Genomic DNA, 17905 nt, shown 5'->3' with positions numbered 1-17905 from the left:
GGGGAGCAGCAGCCTCAGCGTGCTGGTGTCTCTAGTGTATAGCTCTCTTAAGTATAGCAGCTGAATGATAAGAGAACAGAAAGGGAGCCTGGCTGCTTGGAAGCTCACAACATAACGGGACGCACTTTACTCAGAGCCGATTTCTCCTCCAGCTGACGGGAGGGAGGGAGGGAGGGAGGGAGCGAGCGCGCCAGGCTGAGCTGGAGTGCCGTGCGCCGGGGAGGAGAGAGGAGAGGAGCGGCGCGGATCCACTGGGGATTTTAAACCAGTCCACGTTTACTCCCTTGTCGTCCCCCCCCAACCCCACAGCAGGACCCCCAGACTCCGGCTGGCTCCTCTTGTCGGACAGACTCAGACAGAGACAGAGCGATGAATGCACTGACTGACCCACCGGCTCTCTGTCATTTCTCCGGCGCACTCTGCCCGACCACCACCACCCGCACCTCGTCTTAGAATAGAGACCTATAGCACCATAGCACCTGGGATTTTGATTCTCCACACTTCACCATGTCTTGAGACGGCGCAGCGGAGGCGACACGGATGATGGCAGTGAGTACATGGCTCCTCCGCTTGCATGGCAGAGGGTCGTGCGTCCGGGGGGCTACTTTTAGCTCGTCTCCAGGGTGCAGCCTTTCTTTTTTCATCCACGACTTTAAATGTGACCAATAATCGTGCATGGAGATAGGGGGGGGGGGGGGGGGGTCAGGGGTTGTGATGCTGGGGTATTGGGCGTTTCTGTGCCCTGTTGTTGCTCCTGGGACTTTTCTTATTGGGAGGGGGGGCATTACATCATTTGGATGACTCTGCAAATTGAAGAAACGCGTAAAAAAGCTTAATCATGACAAATCAGATCTTGAAAATAAAGCTCAGCCTCTGCACACGGTTGCCAGGTGCGATCATGGGACTGTCATGCGTGACAACGTGCCACTGGGAGACTGGGCGTGTGCGGTGCTGTGGGGGGGAGGGGGGGGGAGAAGCCATGCAGCTCCAGAGATCGGCGGAGTTGCGAGGGGAAGTGGTGTTTGACATAAATTAAACACCCCCTGCTGCAACCCACAACACCCGCCCGGCTGCGGGGTGGGGTGCAGGGTGGGGGGGGGGGTCGGTGCAGCTGTCAATTTGCATGTATTTTGTTGGTCAAATCCAGCCTGTGTGTGTGTGTGTGTGTGTGTGTGTGTGTGTGTGTAAAGGGCTGTCTGCCCGCCTGCGCGTCGCTTAATCCCACAGAGGATCAGCTCCTACCGCCCCAGCCTCCCTCCCTCCCTCCCTCTCTCTCTCTCTCCCTCTCTCTCTCTCTCTACCCCTCTCTCTCATTCACACACATGCACACTTTAAATGGTTTCTCCTTCTGCGATCGGGCTCATGTGACCGTCGTGGTTTGGACGCGATCAGATCCGGGAGCCGTTCGGAGGCAGTGCGCGCACGAACCGGGAAAACGCTCCAAGGAAACGAGGGAGACGACCGGGATTTGGAACGCGATCCACCGGCCGCTCGGAGTCTCTGCTGCCGCTGTGAGACCTCCCTGCCTCGGAGAAGGAAAACAACCGGTTCCTGAATCATAGTTTTATATATATATATATGTATATAAATAGTGATTAGACGGGGACAACGCCGGGATGACGCGCTGGTTCACGCACGCAGACAGGGACTGGTGACCGTGTAGTGATCCAGGGCGTCTGATGAGCTCGTCGGTAAGGTGGTCCCCTGATGGACTGATACATTGTATTTCTTTTAAATCACGCTACATTTGAAGCTTAAATGTTACATTTGGTTATGTGTCATGATGGTGACTGTTGTTATGTTTGCTGTAAACACACATAGTCGAGGGGGTTTCAGAGTATGAGGCCATAAGTAGGCTGGTTATGCTGCGTGTGTTTGTGTGTGTGTGTGTGTGTGTGTGTGTGTGTGTGTGTGTGTACTTGCACATATATCTGAGTGAGGACCGTGTGATCCTAGGAGTGACAATCTGGGAAAGTGAGGACTCACTTTCAATTGGCTGTTTGAAGGTTCAGACTTGATTTTAGGGTTAGGGTAAGAATTTGGTTACAGGGAAAAGGTTAATGTTAGGCGTTAAATGTGATGGGAATGGATTATGCCAATGAGTTTCCTCACTAAGAAAGAGGTAGATGGTTGTTTGTGTGTGTGTGGAGTTCTGCATGTCAAGATCCCACAGGGAAATGATTCCATTGACCTAAAATGGGTATTTTGCATAGTTTTTGCATATTTTCAGAATCACAATCAGAAATTCTTTATTGATCCCAAAGGGAAATTGTGTATTACTGAGGGATAACACACAAAACAGTATTTAACATTCAATCAATCTTACCAAGAGGTTTTTAGTCACGCTGTTTGAACTATTTTACCATGACGTCGAGGCAAAGTGGGGATTTTGTTGCCCCATTTGTGCAGCCAGTGCCAACCTCATCCCTGCAGCAACTCCCCTCATATTCTCTATGACCTGTTGGCATTTCATGAAGAAATACAGGTTTCTCAGCACAAAATGGTTCATCTCTCTGAACTGCATCAGCATCTATTCCCTAAGATGCTGAGTCACTTTGCTTTAGATACATCCTGTAGCAGTCTTGTCCTTTGACGTCAACAGCCAGCGTCTGCACAGGTGTGGTCTAGTAGCCATAACTCAAGAGAGCCTTCTCGCATGAGTATTTTTTTCTCCCTTTAAAATGTTCCATTAGAAACTAGCAAGTCCTAATGATCTTAACCAGTAATTACCAATACTCATAATTAATTCATTTTCCAGAGCAGCTCATAATGTGGATCATGCAGGAATGTGAATGCGTCGTTAAGTTCTCTTTGCCCTGAGAGGAATTTTTTGCAGCTCCTTGCTTTTCATTAACTTTTTAAAAGTGTTGTGAGGCGCTATGATAATGCACTCCTGTGGAGAGAAGACTGATAACTCGGCAACAGACAAGTCTCGGGTCAGGGGGAAGATTTGTGGAGGGCTGTAAACAACACAGACATTTTCATTAGCTGCAAACTAATCAGTCAGGCGGTGATTGGAGCACCATCAAGGTTAGACAACAACTCTGGACTCATCCGTCTGTGTCACTGTTAGGTGTATTGTGCGTCGACGCATCTGTGTCGCTCTCCCTCAGCTCTCCTATAACACCCTGTTTTGTCCCTGTAGTGCAGATGTGGCAGTGGGTGGTGGGATATTATTCTGACACATCCAGCCACACGGACTCCGCCTTCCCTGTGTGTGTAAAGTGTTGCACAAGCCCCTCTATACACATTAACCAATACAGAGGAATGCAAAAGGAATGAGATTATCGGTTAGCATGGTCTATAATGATTTGGAGGCTTTGCAGGAGCACAGTTGTTATGGAGAAAGCAAACAGTGTCGACACAATTCTGTGCAGAAAGGAAGTTCCTGCGGGACAGGAAGTTCTTTGTGGTTGCCTGCATGAAACCACAACACTGGTGTGACTAATCTAAATCTACACACTTCCCTAAATTCTCTTGAATTTCCATATTTCCTTCCTCCTTCCTGCTGACCATTCACTCTGTCTAACTTAATATAGTAGAACTCTTTCAAACCCTTATGCTATGTCCCATCCTTTTCTTCACATGCTCCTGTTTCCTGTACTCAATCTCATTCTGTCTCTCTGTTCTTTTATTGTTTCAGGATTACCGGGAGGATGGCATGGACCTGGGGAGTGATGCGTCCAGTCGATCCAGCTCAGAGTCCAACTCCAACAAGGTTACGCCTTGCTCCCCATCTCTTGACCTGGCCACTTTGGAGGACTACAAATCCTCCCCATCGCTGGATCTGGTCACCTTAGAGGACTATGAGGAGGACGAGGACTACCAAGAGTATAAGAAGAAGGTGATAGAGGAGTGGGAGAGTGAGTATGGAGACGACTACACCTCTCCACCGCCTCCTGGTCAGGAGGAAGGAGGAGAAGGCCTCGTGGAGGTCGACGGCCTTGGCAAAGGCTACAGGAAGACAGTGAACAGTCTCAGCCTCGCCGAAGAATTCCAGGATGTGAAGCCCGTCCCACCCCTTCCGGCCCCTGGCGGACACACTGCCACCTCAGTCGCAGCCTTCCCGGAGGAACTGAAACAGAATGGCAATTCGATTTTCCCCAGAAGCAACCAACTCCATTCTCCTGATACGCCAAAGGGGGGCACAGGGACTTCCAAGCCCAGCCGCCGTAGCTCCAGTCAAGGCAGAGGGAGCCGCAGCAGTAGCGGGGGTGGTGGCGGAGGAGGCGGAGGAGGGACTGGGGTACGGATGGGAGGATACAGAGAGGAGGAGGGTGTAGAGGAAGAGCCTCTGCCCACCATGGACTGGGCGGCCCTGGAGAGGCACCTGGCTGGGCTGCAGTGCAGAGAACAGGAGAATCAGAACCTCAACCACATCCAAAACCACAACATGGGCAGGACCACCTACACCTCGGTGAGTGTGCAAGGATTTCACATGATGTTTCTGCGTGTGGGTATATTAAGATGTTTTTTCGCTTATATGTTTCACACATATATATTTTTAACTCTCTCATGGACTTGTATGCTACTGTAATCCATCAGTTATCCATGTCAGATGGACCCTGGAATCATGAGGTTAGTTTAGCTGCAGGAAGAAAGAGGGATTAGCCGGCTAATGTAGCGCTAAGCTATGTGGCCCTACCATTAACCTGACCATCACGGAAGTCTGGGCTCCACAGCTGGAGGAGAGTGGAGACTGAGGATAACAAGGAAACAGGGATTCAATGCATTCGCCTGCAGATTTAAACAGACATCAACAGGAAGTAGAAGCTTCAAATGAGATAAACTGAACCGCATTTAATACTAGACTTTTACACTCACTGAACTGCAACAATGTCACATGTCATTCTTATAAGCAGGAGTCATTCTCCTGCGCATAATCGTTATGATCTGATGAAAGTGGACACAACTTTCACCTCAAAGATTTGTTGCTGACCTTGGAGACTTAAATCTGTGTAAACTAATTTCTAAAAGTCTGACAGTTCTTTTCCATGTGGTGTATCCACCAGAAGAGGTCAGTGTTGCATTGACGCTCTGCAGACTGGGTGATCGAGGCCTGTGGTGCCACACCAGCCCCAGCACCAGCACTACAGGCTGTTATGATTTAGTTGCAGTGTTGTGACATCACTCAGTCTGAATTACAGTCGGAGCTGCAGCTTGATGGTTTATTGCTGGTGTTTGGGTGCCGAAGGGTGCAGCTTGGAAAATGTTTAGGGGCGAAGCAGGAGATTATTTGAACAGCCACAGTTTCAGCGGAGACTCTCAGTTTTGGGAGAGGGGTTCCTTTTGATATGCAAGCACCAAGACCTTTACCTCAGTGCACACAGACAATAGTTGCGGCCAGTGCCATTGTGAGTGCGTTGTGTGGGTTGTGTGTCTTTGTTTGTGCGTCCTGGAGGCCCCCTCTGTGTCCCTGAGGCATGTGAGGAATGCAGCAGGAGAAGTGGGGGAGTGTGGGAGGAAGGAAAGACGGACAAAAACGGACAGGGAGATGGTATCTTTAGGACCCGGCTGCAGTGCAGGGCCACGCGGCTCATGTGTTTGTGTCAATGTCCATTACCTGCTGTCCATCTTAAACAGGAAGGTCACCTCCTGGTTTGCTTTAGTCTGCTGCTCTCCGTCTCTCTTTCCCGAGGCAGTGGGATGTGATACAATTGACCTGGGTGGAAGAAAATCTCATGAAAGGGAGTCTCTGTCTCCACATGCAGCCACTATCTCCTCCCTGCACACACACAAGCACAAAAGTCCACACCACTGCTTATCGCCATTTAGTCACATTCCCGATCCCTGCTGGTGTTTTACATGTGTGTACATAAAGGAGGACGAAGCCTGGTGTGAGGGAAGGAGATTGACCGGTCTTGATGGTGATTGTGCCACCGCCTCCCTGCTGTCTTTGCTATTACATGGCAAGTCAACCCGCAGAAAAAAAATGGACCTCGGAGTCCGATTGCCCGGCGCCGATAAGAAATTGGAATTAGCCTTGTAATCCCAGCTGAGCTTAGAGGAGAAGAGATACACCAGAAAAGACGAGAGACACAAGCTCATATCCTCCACAATCCCACTCGTAAAATCCTTTAAGCGCTGCTGCTTCCTCTGTGGATAAATGTCTGTCAGATGGATCATATAAGAGCAATCAATTACCGAACCTCTGATATTTAATTTGACCTTTTGGTTTGTTTAGTTCTCTCTCTGACATTTTGCATATTGTAAAAAGGGACAATGGCAGTATTGACCTGCTGCTAACCCACTGACAAGAGCATAAAAGCAGTCAAGTGGCAATTCTAAGGCTATTTCCCAAAAGACATTTCCCAGTCTCTTTCCATGTCAGGGGGCGTCCGAGTTCCTTAATTCGCAAATTTGCAGGATTTAGCAGACACCCTGGAGAGAAGGAGGCCGGTGCTCTTAAAAGGTTGTTAAATATTTAGACATCCACTCAGGTGGGACCACCACCACCGCCGAGCTGGCGCATGTGCTCAGGTATAGAGGGGTCTGAATGGGATGTTGATGGGGTCCAGTGGGACGGATATATTCAGGCTTCAGTGGAATTTCAAAAGCATCCGTGCTTAGAAAGACAGACACTAAGACTGAGTGAATAATCTGTAGCCTTGCCTGGAGGCTGATTGGGTTGCTTTTCCATTGCTGCAGATTCTTTCTTGTAAGACACGTAAAAAGGTTTATATCAGTCAAATCTGTGGTTCAGCAAACACACTATGAGCATGAAACAGGATACACACACACACAGTCATTCAGCAGTCTTAGCTGTCGTGTTCACATCTTAATGGCGATGTCCAAAGTTCCTTTTGCTTATCTAATCCCAGGTTAAATTATGATATAGATTTTGAATTATTATCTCCTCCAAGAAGGTTATGTCTTCACCCATGTCCATTTGTGTGTTGGTTGGTTAGTTGGTTTATTTGTGTGTTTATAATCAAGACTAGGCAAAAACTGAAGGATGGATTACAATGAAACTTGGTGGAAGGATGCGGTCTGGCTCAGGGAAGAACCCATTTAGTTTTGGTGCGTATCCAGATTAGAGGGCGGATCCAGAAACGTTGTCATTTTTGATGTACAGAAGGCAGATTGTACTGTATCCATGAAAAGCTTAATTTATCCTGTATGTTGCTTCATCATCAACTCACTTCTGTATTAATGAAGTAGTCATGTTGTTGCAGGTGTGTTTAGTCAGGGTGTGGTGTCAGGCCGCTGTAATCTCAGCGTCTGCCTGCAGGCTGTGGGCGGGGGTGCAGGAGGATTCATTGAGGAAGAGGGCTGAGCTGACCTGTGTGTAATTTGATTCTAATGAACTCCGGTGGCGCGTGGCAGATTGGGGCCCACAGGGACCTCAAGCACACTGGCCCCTAACCTTCCATTGAGCTGCGCACCAGTGAAAGGTAAACAATAATATTATTCTTCAGTGACAGACCCGAGGGGGGAAAAGGCAAAGAGGAATGGGCGGGTCGGTCTTGACGTATGCCTCCGAAATGCACCTGTGTGGTGGTGGGTCATATTGGAAAAGGATTAAATCTATGCCTACAGGCTACTTCTTTTCCAATCTGAGAGTGCACACACCCAGGCTTACTCACACAATTTAAAAACACCCCAGGGGAAAACTGTGCTTATAAAGACAGGGCCTGTGTTGAGACCTGCAATATCAGGGAAGAGCTGTGTGTGTGTGTGTAGGCGTGTGTGTGTGTGTGTGTGTCACTCACACCTACACACACACACAGCTCTGGGTACATCACTTCCTGGACACTTTCCATAACCCTAACCCTAACTGTAACCACCACTTGCCTAACTTTGAATGTACAGAATCTGTAGGGGAGGAGCAAGCGTACCTTAAGGCTTCCGGACCCAAAACAAAACCAAGTATACTTGACCAATCACGTTTGAGCAGGTTTTGGTTGCCTGCAGGTAGACAGTCCAAGCTGTCTTCATATGCAGATTGCAGTTAAAAGATATTATCCAAAAAGTTCTTCTGGACTGAAAACACCTAGAAAAACTATCACTGTTTGTGTTCTTTGGAGAGAAGTTTGACTCGTGTGATAAAAGAAACAGTTTCGACTGCATTTATTTGACTAAATTTTTTATCGTGCCCTTGCGTGTCCCCCAAGTTTATCTAAATACAACACATAATTGCTATACTTGTATCCTAACCAGGTGGTAATGGAGAATTATAAATGGCATAAGTAACTACATAACATGTAAGATTATGAATTGCCTAAAGTCCATTTGTCCTTTAAAAAGTTTCACAACTTCTAAAGACTATAATCTCTGAATTGCTAAGACCGATGTGACAGTTTACCTGTTTCAAGCAGTGAGTGTAAGTAACATGTCGACTAACATCTACTTAATAGGAACCAAAAATGTGCAGAGCTCTGCCCCAGAAAAGCACTCAAGGGCTTCGGAAAATAAAAGGATGAGAAAGAGAGGAGAGAAAAGAGCGGTTTCTCCTTTAGCTCTCTCCCTCTCTTTCCCTCCACTCTGGGCTCTGTGATTATGTAGGAGTTCGGCAGTTGAACTGTGCACGGCACCCTCCACTAACGACCAAACCACCGGCTTCACCCACGACTCAGACTGTGCCACGTAGAGAGAGCGAGGGCGAGGGAAGGAGAGGGAAGAAATTGCAGGGTTGGCCTGTGGCTCTAGTGGATATAAGGCAGGAACAATGAATGTCGAGTAGTCACACTCAAGTTAGGTGATGAATGGGGGGGGGGGGGAAGCAGACAGGGCCTGAAAAGAGAGATAACTGGATTGAAAAGGATTGGGAGGAGGAGGAGGAGGAGGTGAAATGAGGAATGTGGGGTCAGGGTTTGAAGTGGAGGAAGAAGAGGAAAGACAAAATGGGAGGAAAGCTGGAGGAGAAATGAATGTGGGTAGTAGGTGGGAGGAGGCTTCAGAAACAGGGGGCCAGGCTTTAACCAGGTGTGTAACGTATGTGGTGTCTGGTTCAGCCCCTAAGGCTCAACCACAGCTCCTTCTGTGTCTGTGTGTGTGTGTGTGAGTGTGTGTATGTATGTACTGATACCAGCTGAAACACGCCCGGCCCGCTGCTCGCCAAAGCACATGCACACTCTCCTCTCTCAGACTGACTGCACTGGCTCTGCCTCCGAGTCAAACACATATCTGGCATACACACACACACACACACACACACGCACACACACACACACACACACACACACACACACACACACACACACACACACACACACAGACATGCCCACCCTCGCACCATCACCTCACTAAATCACAGGATATCTTTTTCTGCTCATGGTGTCCTGACAGTCTGCCGGTGCTGGTCGATGTTCTTTTTCCTTCTCTTTTTTTTTTTTTATCAGTGGAGTATTTTTCAGCTCAGCTTAACCTTGGATTCCTCACAGCAAGCCGGGCACTTTACTCAGGTAAAGTTGAACACGACTATAACACGAATAGGAAACTTGGGGCTTTGTGTTTATGTACGCGTGACGTGGCTGTAGACGAAACAAAGTTCAGGTTCAAAGTAGTGATTTAAAGACACAACATTCCTCTGCTGTGACATGTCGTCTGCTGAAGTTTTTCTGCATGTAACAGAAAAGTTGTGGAGAACGGGGCATAAAGTAGAGCCAGCTGCACATCTGTCTGGGCATCTCAGTTTCCTCGCAGCTGTGTTGTGTGTGTGACCCTTTAACAAAGAGCAGGACTGACCATATGAGGGTTAATGCTCGGCAGCACTTTGTTTTCTCCCTTTTCTGGCAAAGACAGAATATAGTCAAATATGCGGTGCATTTGCATGTGAGTTCTGTTTCAAATAAGCAAAGCTTTGTGCTGTTCTCCTGTTTTCAATGTTCCTTTTACTTTGAGGTGGATGAAAAAGTTGGTGTGACGTCAAAGGCAAACTGATCAAAAGCTTAGGATGCCGCTTGTGATCTCAGGTTTTCTGTTTGAAAGACTACAAATGACTTTCGACATTCATCACGTGCACCTGCATGGAGGAAACCCTGCACACTTCAAAATGTTGTACAGAGAAAACAAAGCGGAAGATCTCTTCACGGGCTCTGGTTACATGTACTCTGTAGACATATTGAGAAGGCATCTGATCATTTGATTCTGTAAAGCTCTGCTCTGGTACTGGAACTTGAGTCTTCTTGTGGAAGTAAAAAGCCCAAATTGAAACAAACAACCATAAATGGGTAAACCCAAAGAGTGAATATTCGCTTAGCTCTGTTCAAATGGGCCTAATATGACAGGCAGCTGACTGTCAGCTTTATAGGACTCAAAGATATATGTAGTGTTTGTTGTTGAAGTGGTTTTATCACTGAGGAGCCCAGCATTGACCCCCATGGTTTCAAACGTGAAGTCAGCAACAACTAAACAGCTTGGATACATCATGTTTCATCTGGAGATGCTGATGCACCTGCACACAAATCAAAACTGTTGCTGCTTAGATTGACCAGCTGGATAGTGGGTGTAACAATATGTGCAAAACATACAACGTGTCATCAAGTTCCAGACGATCTGAGCAGGGGTGGTGCTGACTAAACGGCTCTTATCTGGAGTCAAAGTACATTTTAATCTGTTGTCTGATAACCTCCACTTGTCAGGCCAAAATGCATAAACCTATATGAACTGATGAGTAATAATGACTCTATATGAACTCACAAGTTTCCCATCTGGCAGAGTTCGGAAGATGGCCACTGAGAATATCACCTACTTCAGTGTGTTGGATCATAGAGTGATGTCACCCTGCAGGCAAGCCCATGTAAACCAGATGGAGGCACTGTTGTGACTGGATGATCAAATGATGATAATGGTTTAGGTGTAAACGTCCGGTTGATCATAGAAAGACTCACACAAACACACCTTCCTCTGATTCATTCCACCATGATTAACCAAGGTTTGAGGAAGGTTAATAAAATGCTCAAACTCCTCTTTTAGCATGTGTTCAATGTAATATCTCTTTTACACCACAAGTACCAGGTATACACAGGTTTTTTAAATGCAGGTAAACCTGATAAATAAAAGGGGATTGACTTCTTTCCCATTGCTAGTTGAAGATCTTGCCTTTCTCTTTTCCCTATGGTGATTCATGGCTCCCCAGAGGCGGATCCAGGGTTTGGGCCAGGGGGGCACTGGCCCCAGTTGAAATCTGATTGGCCCTGAAGTGCCCTTTCCCTGTCAGTAGTCAAAACAAGTACAAATTTGACAGACAGATAGATAGATAGATAGATAGATAGATAGATAGATAGATAGATAGATAGATAGATAGATAGATAGATAGATAGATAGATAGATAGATAGATAGATAGATAGATAGATAGATAGATAGATAGATAGATAGATAGATAGATAGATAGATAGATAGATAGATAGATAGATAGATAGATAGATAGATAGATAGATAGATAGATAGATAGATAGATAGATAGATAGATAGATAGATAGATAGATAGATAGATAGATAGATAGATAGATAGATAGATAGATAGATAGATAGATAGATAGATAGATAGATAGATAGATAGATAGATAGATAGATAGATAGATTTGTGGCTTTTCTCAAACAGAGAGTAATACTGATTGTCTCCATTCCCAAAAATCCAGATGTTAGTGACTGTTCATGTGTTTTTAGACCATTGGAAAAGGGGCTTAAGTCAACTTAGGCTCATACCAACTCATTTCGCAAATCTTCGCTTTCTTCCCCTCTTTTTCTTTTCTTTTCTTCTCTCCTTGTTCCCTCTCTTCCAGATGTCCCCCGTCCTTCACTACCATTCCCTCTCCTGTTCCCTGATAATTGTCCTCTTCCTCAAGCTGTCAGGAAGCATTATAGCCTCATGTTCTCCCACAGCTCAAATACAGCAGGAGACCATCCCCCCCCTGCCCGTTTCCCCCCCTCTCCACAGTATGAAAACTATCAAAGAGGGGCACAGGCCGTGAGTGGCAGAGCGTGCTGTGGGGGAAATGGGGATTTATGTAGGAGCGAGGAGACAGCCTCTAATGTTATAGCTTTGTGTCAGTCCTTATACTGCACAGTCACTACGGAGCACAGCCAAATACACACACGCACAAACACTCACTTGCTCACAGGCTGGTTTTATAAGTAATGGGGCCGGAGGAGATAAAAAAAAACAAGGTTTATTGCGAGACGGCAACAGAAAGAAGAGAGAGGTGGATATTGAAAATGAGAGACAGGAGAGGGTTTATGTTTTCCAAGCAGTGAAGGATTTTTTAAACTCCCATCCATCATCCTGCAGGAGAACTAAAGGCAGACACACAGACTGCGGCCTGTGTGTGTGTGTGTGTGTGTGTGTGTGTGTGTGTGTGTGTGTGTGTGTGTGTGTGTGTATGTTTGCCTTGACATGGGTGTTCATTTGGGTGGAGCTGAAACCTGAAACACTGTTATTCTCTTTACCTAATTATAGATGGTGTGTGTGTGTGCATGTGTGTGTGTGTGCGTGTGTGTGTTGGACTGGTGTGAACCTATGGTCTGTCTAATAATACACAGCGTATTTATATCATATCCACGCGCCCACACAAATCCAAACAAACCAATAGTATTTTTGTCTCTGGGTTTCAGACTCAGTGTTATCTAAGCTCTCTCATGTGTGTGTGTGTGTGTGTGTGTGTGTGTGTGTGTGTGTGTGTGTGTGTGTGTGTGTGTGTGTGCAAGCGTGTATGTGTCTCTGTGCATGACAGACCAAGAGAGAGACGTGTGCCAAGTCATGCAGAGCTTCATCTGTTGCTATCGAGAACAGAACACATTTTTCACAAACCCACAACACAGGGCTTCAGTAATGATCCTTTTCTTGATCACTTATTGTCTAAAATATCAGAAAATAGAGAAAAGGGCCTGTTTCAATTTCCTTCGGCCTGAGAGGACATCTTAACATTGCTTGTCTTGTCTAATCAACAGTTCAAATCTCCCAAAAAAAGACAAACGAAAGCAATAAACAATCACATCTGAGGGACTCACATCGGGGAACGTTTCCTTTTCCTTATTAATTATTAGTGTTGAATGAATGAATAAAAGATCTTGTTAATATCGGCTCCTCACGATTCACTGTGGCTCTCTCCACTGTTTCATAATGGCCTGTGATATTGCACAAGTGTAATTGCTTGTCAGTTAGTTATTTAATCAGTTGGTATACACATTCGCTGGGACACATGCTCAGTCTTTCCACCACCAACTGTAGCCGTAAAGTCCTCATTAGAACAACCCTCCGGTGGCTGATCATAAGAACGAGCACGCACACACACACACACACACACACACACACACACACACACACACGCATGCTTTAACTCCCAGGCCTTCCACATCAGTTCCTCGCTGTCAGGGCGAGCTCATTACTGCCAGCATCCAGCCCTCACACTGAGCCAACCTGCTTCGCTATGCAGTGTTTTTACGCCGGCACAAAATGTCAGGTCGCTAAAAGCATCTGTGCTCCCCTTTTTCCCGCTGAGACAGAGAGGGCGGCAGGAAAAGAGAAAGAGACGGTGTTTGTGTGTGTGGTTTAGCAGTGGATGAGGAAGAGCTCACTCATTTTACCCATGGAACAATTGCAGCCAGTGAAAATTACCTGAAAATAAATCTACTTAAGTCAAATTCAGATACATGAAAAACGAAGTACTCTAAGTAAACATACTTTTATGCTCTATTAGTTCCTGGATCCATCTTATCTCCACCACCCAGCTCACAGGGACATATCATAATGTAGCCATGTGTGTAGGAGGCTCACTTGTACTCTGCCTCTTCCTCTGTCTCAGTCTGTTTTGAATTGTCGTTGTGCTGATATAGGCCAATTACATAATCAGAGTTGTTGTGCTTGCTGTGTCTGAGCTGTTAAAAGCGGCGCATACACATGTAATTTGAGAATCAGGGGCTACACACGGTTCAATCTGGCTATTGTAGGATATTGTTTTCTTTTTCTGGTGAGGATAAAGAAGTCTCTCTCTCAGCCTCCACCTGGGCTGTGACTCAGATTGTAACCTTGACAACCATGTGAAGGTCAGCAGGGGGGTGCCTTCAGACTTGACTGCTGCCATGGTGATGGTGGGGAGGAAAGGGGGATAGCTGGAGCTTCTTCTATCAAAGCGTTGCTCACAGATGTAGCACATCAAAGTTTTTTTTTGCCCCTGTGTATGTGTATGCATGTGCACTGAGTGAGAGTGAACTCAGCACGATGGATTTGTATTCAGAACGGAGAAGCATCAGGCTTTAGTGAGCTTGAAGTTGAAAAGGTCTTAAAACTGGATCTACATCAGATCAATGGCTCATTAACATGTATTGGCCTCAATTTTAATGTTCCTCACTCGTGTAGACTACCAGGCCAAGGTAAACTAAAAAATACTTACTTATAGAGGGGAAGCTCGGAGTAGAACCGCTGCTCCTTCACGTCCAAAGTGGACAGATGAGATGGACTACAGTCCTTTTCCAATCTGGCCTGGGATGGGATCCGCCAGGAAGAGCTGGGAAACGCGACCTGATCTCATATAAGCAGAAGACAATGAATGGAAGGATGACATTTGTGTTCACACAAAAATTAAGGAAAAGCATAGAAGTTATGTTTTAAATGAAAATACAAGTTCAAACTCTGTTGACTTTCCCACCTCCGCACATCAGACCAATGACTGCATGAAGTTGTCGGATTTTTGGGTTTGGACAGATGTGGGGGACAACCACTTCATCTAAATTATACCAACACCCTGAGAGACACTAAATCTGAGTCTATACATGGCTCCAGATCTAAGAGTCTCCACATCCTGTTGCTGTTGGTGGGATCAGCATGGGATTGGGCTGTATTCCATCCTCAATCCACAACATATGCCCTAATTCTGTGTTTTTCTAAGACATTGTTGATCATTATAGAAAGTACTCGGATTCATAGTAATAAAACCTTATTTTACGGAATACACTGATTACGGTTTAATGGTTGATGTATTAGCAATTAGGATCCCTGGACTTTCGATATCTTTGACTCTTTTTTATCGGCTATTTCTAGCTTGGCTTCACTGCCTCCTTCTTATGCCTGTAATCTCAGCATAAGAATAAACCCCAGTTGCTTTGCTTTCACTGAAAGGAAAACAAGTTTATCACAGGTCAGTGTCATGCACAGATAATTATATCCAAGGTTAGTGTGACGGGATGGGTAATGTTCCAGTCGGCCCCAGCCTGGCCCCACATAGAGGACCAAACCAGAGCCAGCAATGTGCAGGGTTGAGCGGGGGAGATCAGAGCGGGGAGTTCATCGATCCACTTCCAGCTCATTAAACCCAAGAGTGGTCTTATCGGGGGGAAGCAGCGTCACCCAACAGAGATCAATATCAGATAGAGAGATTTGAGAGAGGAGGAATGAGATAACACAAGCTATAGCTGCTTTACCGAAATAAGAAAAGACGAAAAATGAAAGCTGGAACAGATGTATGAGATAACAGCAGCTGGATGTCACATTGTCTACGTTCTTGTGCAGAATCTATGTCACAGCTTGAATGAGGAGGAAAAAGGGCAACCTGTCAAAATACATTTTTTTGCATGACCACCCATAGAAATGATAAAACCTAGAATAAGGTCAAATCAAGAAATGTAGTACGAGAAAAGTGAATTTGCCTGCCTCACTGTGATGTATTTGTTCTTGGATTGTTCGTTGGACAAAACAAGGACTTTAGGACAGATGTTCACATCTCAGCGAGATCAGAAAGAATGGACAGAGCAGGAAACAAAGGGATTTCTCACAGAGATGAGTTGGGATGGCGAGATGGAGAAGGGGACGATTAACTGAGTAGGTTTGCCTGTATTGGGATTACAGAGCGGCCATCTGCCACCATGGGATTATAATTGGACAAAGACTGTACATATACTGTGCAAAACAACAACCTAAAAAGGCATTCAAGTTTTGATACCAGCCATGTTTCAGCTTTTAGAGTTTGACAGTGTTGCGGCTTCCTGTCTTTGACCATTCATGCAGCACAGATAGAGAGATTAAGATAAAGATGAAGGTATGAAAGTCATTCCTCCGCCCTTCTCCCTCCCTGCTCTGTCTGGCATGACTCCATCCGAAACAGCAGCTTGACATCTCGACCCTGACCCACACTGCCCACACGCTCTCTCTCTCTCCATCCCTCCCTCCTGGTTCCACCATCCCTCCCTCCCCTACTGGCCGTCTCTGCACACACTCGGCCCGACAGCTCCTCCCCCTCTTCAACCCGAACCAGACGGAGAAAGGCGAGCGGGAGTGTGCTCTGCGTTTCACCGCTCCACCTCCCTCCCCTCTCTGCTTCTCTCTCTCTCTCTCTCGTTCTCACAGCCCTCCTCCAGTCACTGCCCTCCCTCCCCCTTTTCAGCTTTGGGGAAGCAGAGATCGAACCCTGCCTTTTCAGACAGACCGCAAAACAGGCAGGAAAAGATAGATTTTCAAAAGTAGAGAGCAGGTAGAGGAGTGAAACTGACTGGAGAGACAAGCAGGAGAACCGATTTGTAGATTGTATCAGGGATCAGGGTGGTGGGATTTCCCCCCCCTTCCTCGCCTCCTCTCCTCTCGTCACTGCTGGAATACCACCGCAGGGCTGGGAATCTTCTCCCAGTTCCACTCCTGTTCCCCCCAGCTCAGCCAGCTCAGCTGTAGGATGCTGTGAAGGATGGTCCACCAGGAAAACTGTTCTTACAAGGTACTTCTCAGGGATGAAGGACATGTTGCATAGTCTAATTGTTTATTTGGCATTTTTTTACAAGCACTGAAGCTGATTTCCTTGCTGTAACTCTGCTGTTTGTGTGAATATCATGTTTTATTTCTTTCATTCAGTTTACCGTGAGTCCTTGAGCATCAGGTTGAAACTAGGTTGTGTTATTGCCAAGCCTTGGACTTCTGTCTCCGATGTGATTGTGCTGTGAATCTGATGTCTGGCCGGTTGCTAAGAGAGCACTTGACTCAAGGGAGTAATGTCCTATGTCCTCCTCCTCCTCCTCCTCCTCCTCCACCTTCATCAATCCATGTCAAGGAGGCATGAGTCTTGTCACCGCTAAACAGTCTGTGTGTACAAATGTATTCCAGGCTGTGAGTTTCCTGCTGAGAAGGCATCTTATTCAGTTTACATTGCAAGAGAATTTGAATGGCTGCTTGCAGGGCCGTGTATACGTGTGTTTACGAGTGTGTCATTCTTGTGGGACATGCGACAGCAGCGTCCCACTTTATCTAAGGCGGAATAGGGAGTAATGAGGCAGTCGTGATTAAAAAGAAAGCGAGAGCAACACAGCTCTACATCTGCTCTTCTTATAACCTGCTCCGCCAAGGAAGGAAAGTCTGCAATGCAGTGGAGATGGAGAGTGATGGGGGGGAAAAAAGCAAGGGAGGTGGATGAAAGGCAAACTGATATGAGCTGAATATGTCGGGGGAGGCATTGAGGGGGAAGGATGGAGCTTCTTTGATGGAGGGAGGAAGTGATGAGAAGGAAACATGGGAGTTCTGGAGAGATGGAATGGCCTTGTGGGCGTACTTAACGTGTCTCATCAACGTGCAGCATGAAACCCGAGAGTTTTATTTTTACATTCAACCGTTAAATCTACTTTTGGGATTAAATGGAGTCGCAATTTTTGGTCCATGCACGAGAAAATGTGATTGATCTCATATGTGTTTCTGTTTTCTTTAGCTGGATTTCAAATTAGGTCACTAACTTTCTGGAATTTTAAACATTTAAAAAACAACGACTTCCTATCAATTCCGTGCACACCCTCGTAATTCTTGAGATTAGGTTTTGAGAAACTCTAGATCCCCTGAATGGCTCTGATTTGGAATTTCAGCTGTCGGAAACCCGAAGAAAGAAGGAGAATTTAGCAAAACCTCTGTGCCAATCCTGCAAGTTCCACATATTTGTGTTTGCATGTCAGGGTGGTGGATTTGTGCTCGTGTGAATGAGGGAGCAGTTGTGTAAC

General features: G+C 46.2%; 1 protein-coding gene across 2 annotated transcripts in view; it reads left to right on the top strand.

Moving 5' to 3' along the window:
• Positions 1-17905, top strand: part of schip1 (schwannomin interacting protein 1) — a 208406-nt gene that overhangs the window by 165745 nt on the left and 24756 nt on the right. Inside the window, exon 9 of one of the 2 annotated variants that reach the window (XM_061073218.1) lies at positions 3644-4417. In XM_061073218.1, the coding sequence (XP_060929201.1) occupies positions 3644-4417 (774 nt within the window). Of the gene's footprint in view, positions 1-3643; positions 4418-16583; positions 16645-17905 lie in introns of those variants that run through there. The other variant, XM_061073219.1, reaches the window with a different exon arrangement.

Source organism: Limanda limanda, chromosome 6 (genome assembly GCF_963576545.1).
Source record: "Limanda limanda chromosome 6, fLimLim1.1, whole genome shotgun sequence".
Lineage (NCBI taxonomy): Eukaryota > Metazoa > Chordata > Actinopteri > Pleuronectiformes > Pleuronectidae > Limanda > Limanda limanda.
The sequence above is the reverse complement of the archived record's forward strand: the minus strand, read 5'-3'. Positions and strand labels throughout refer to the sequence as shown.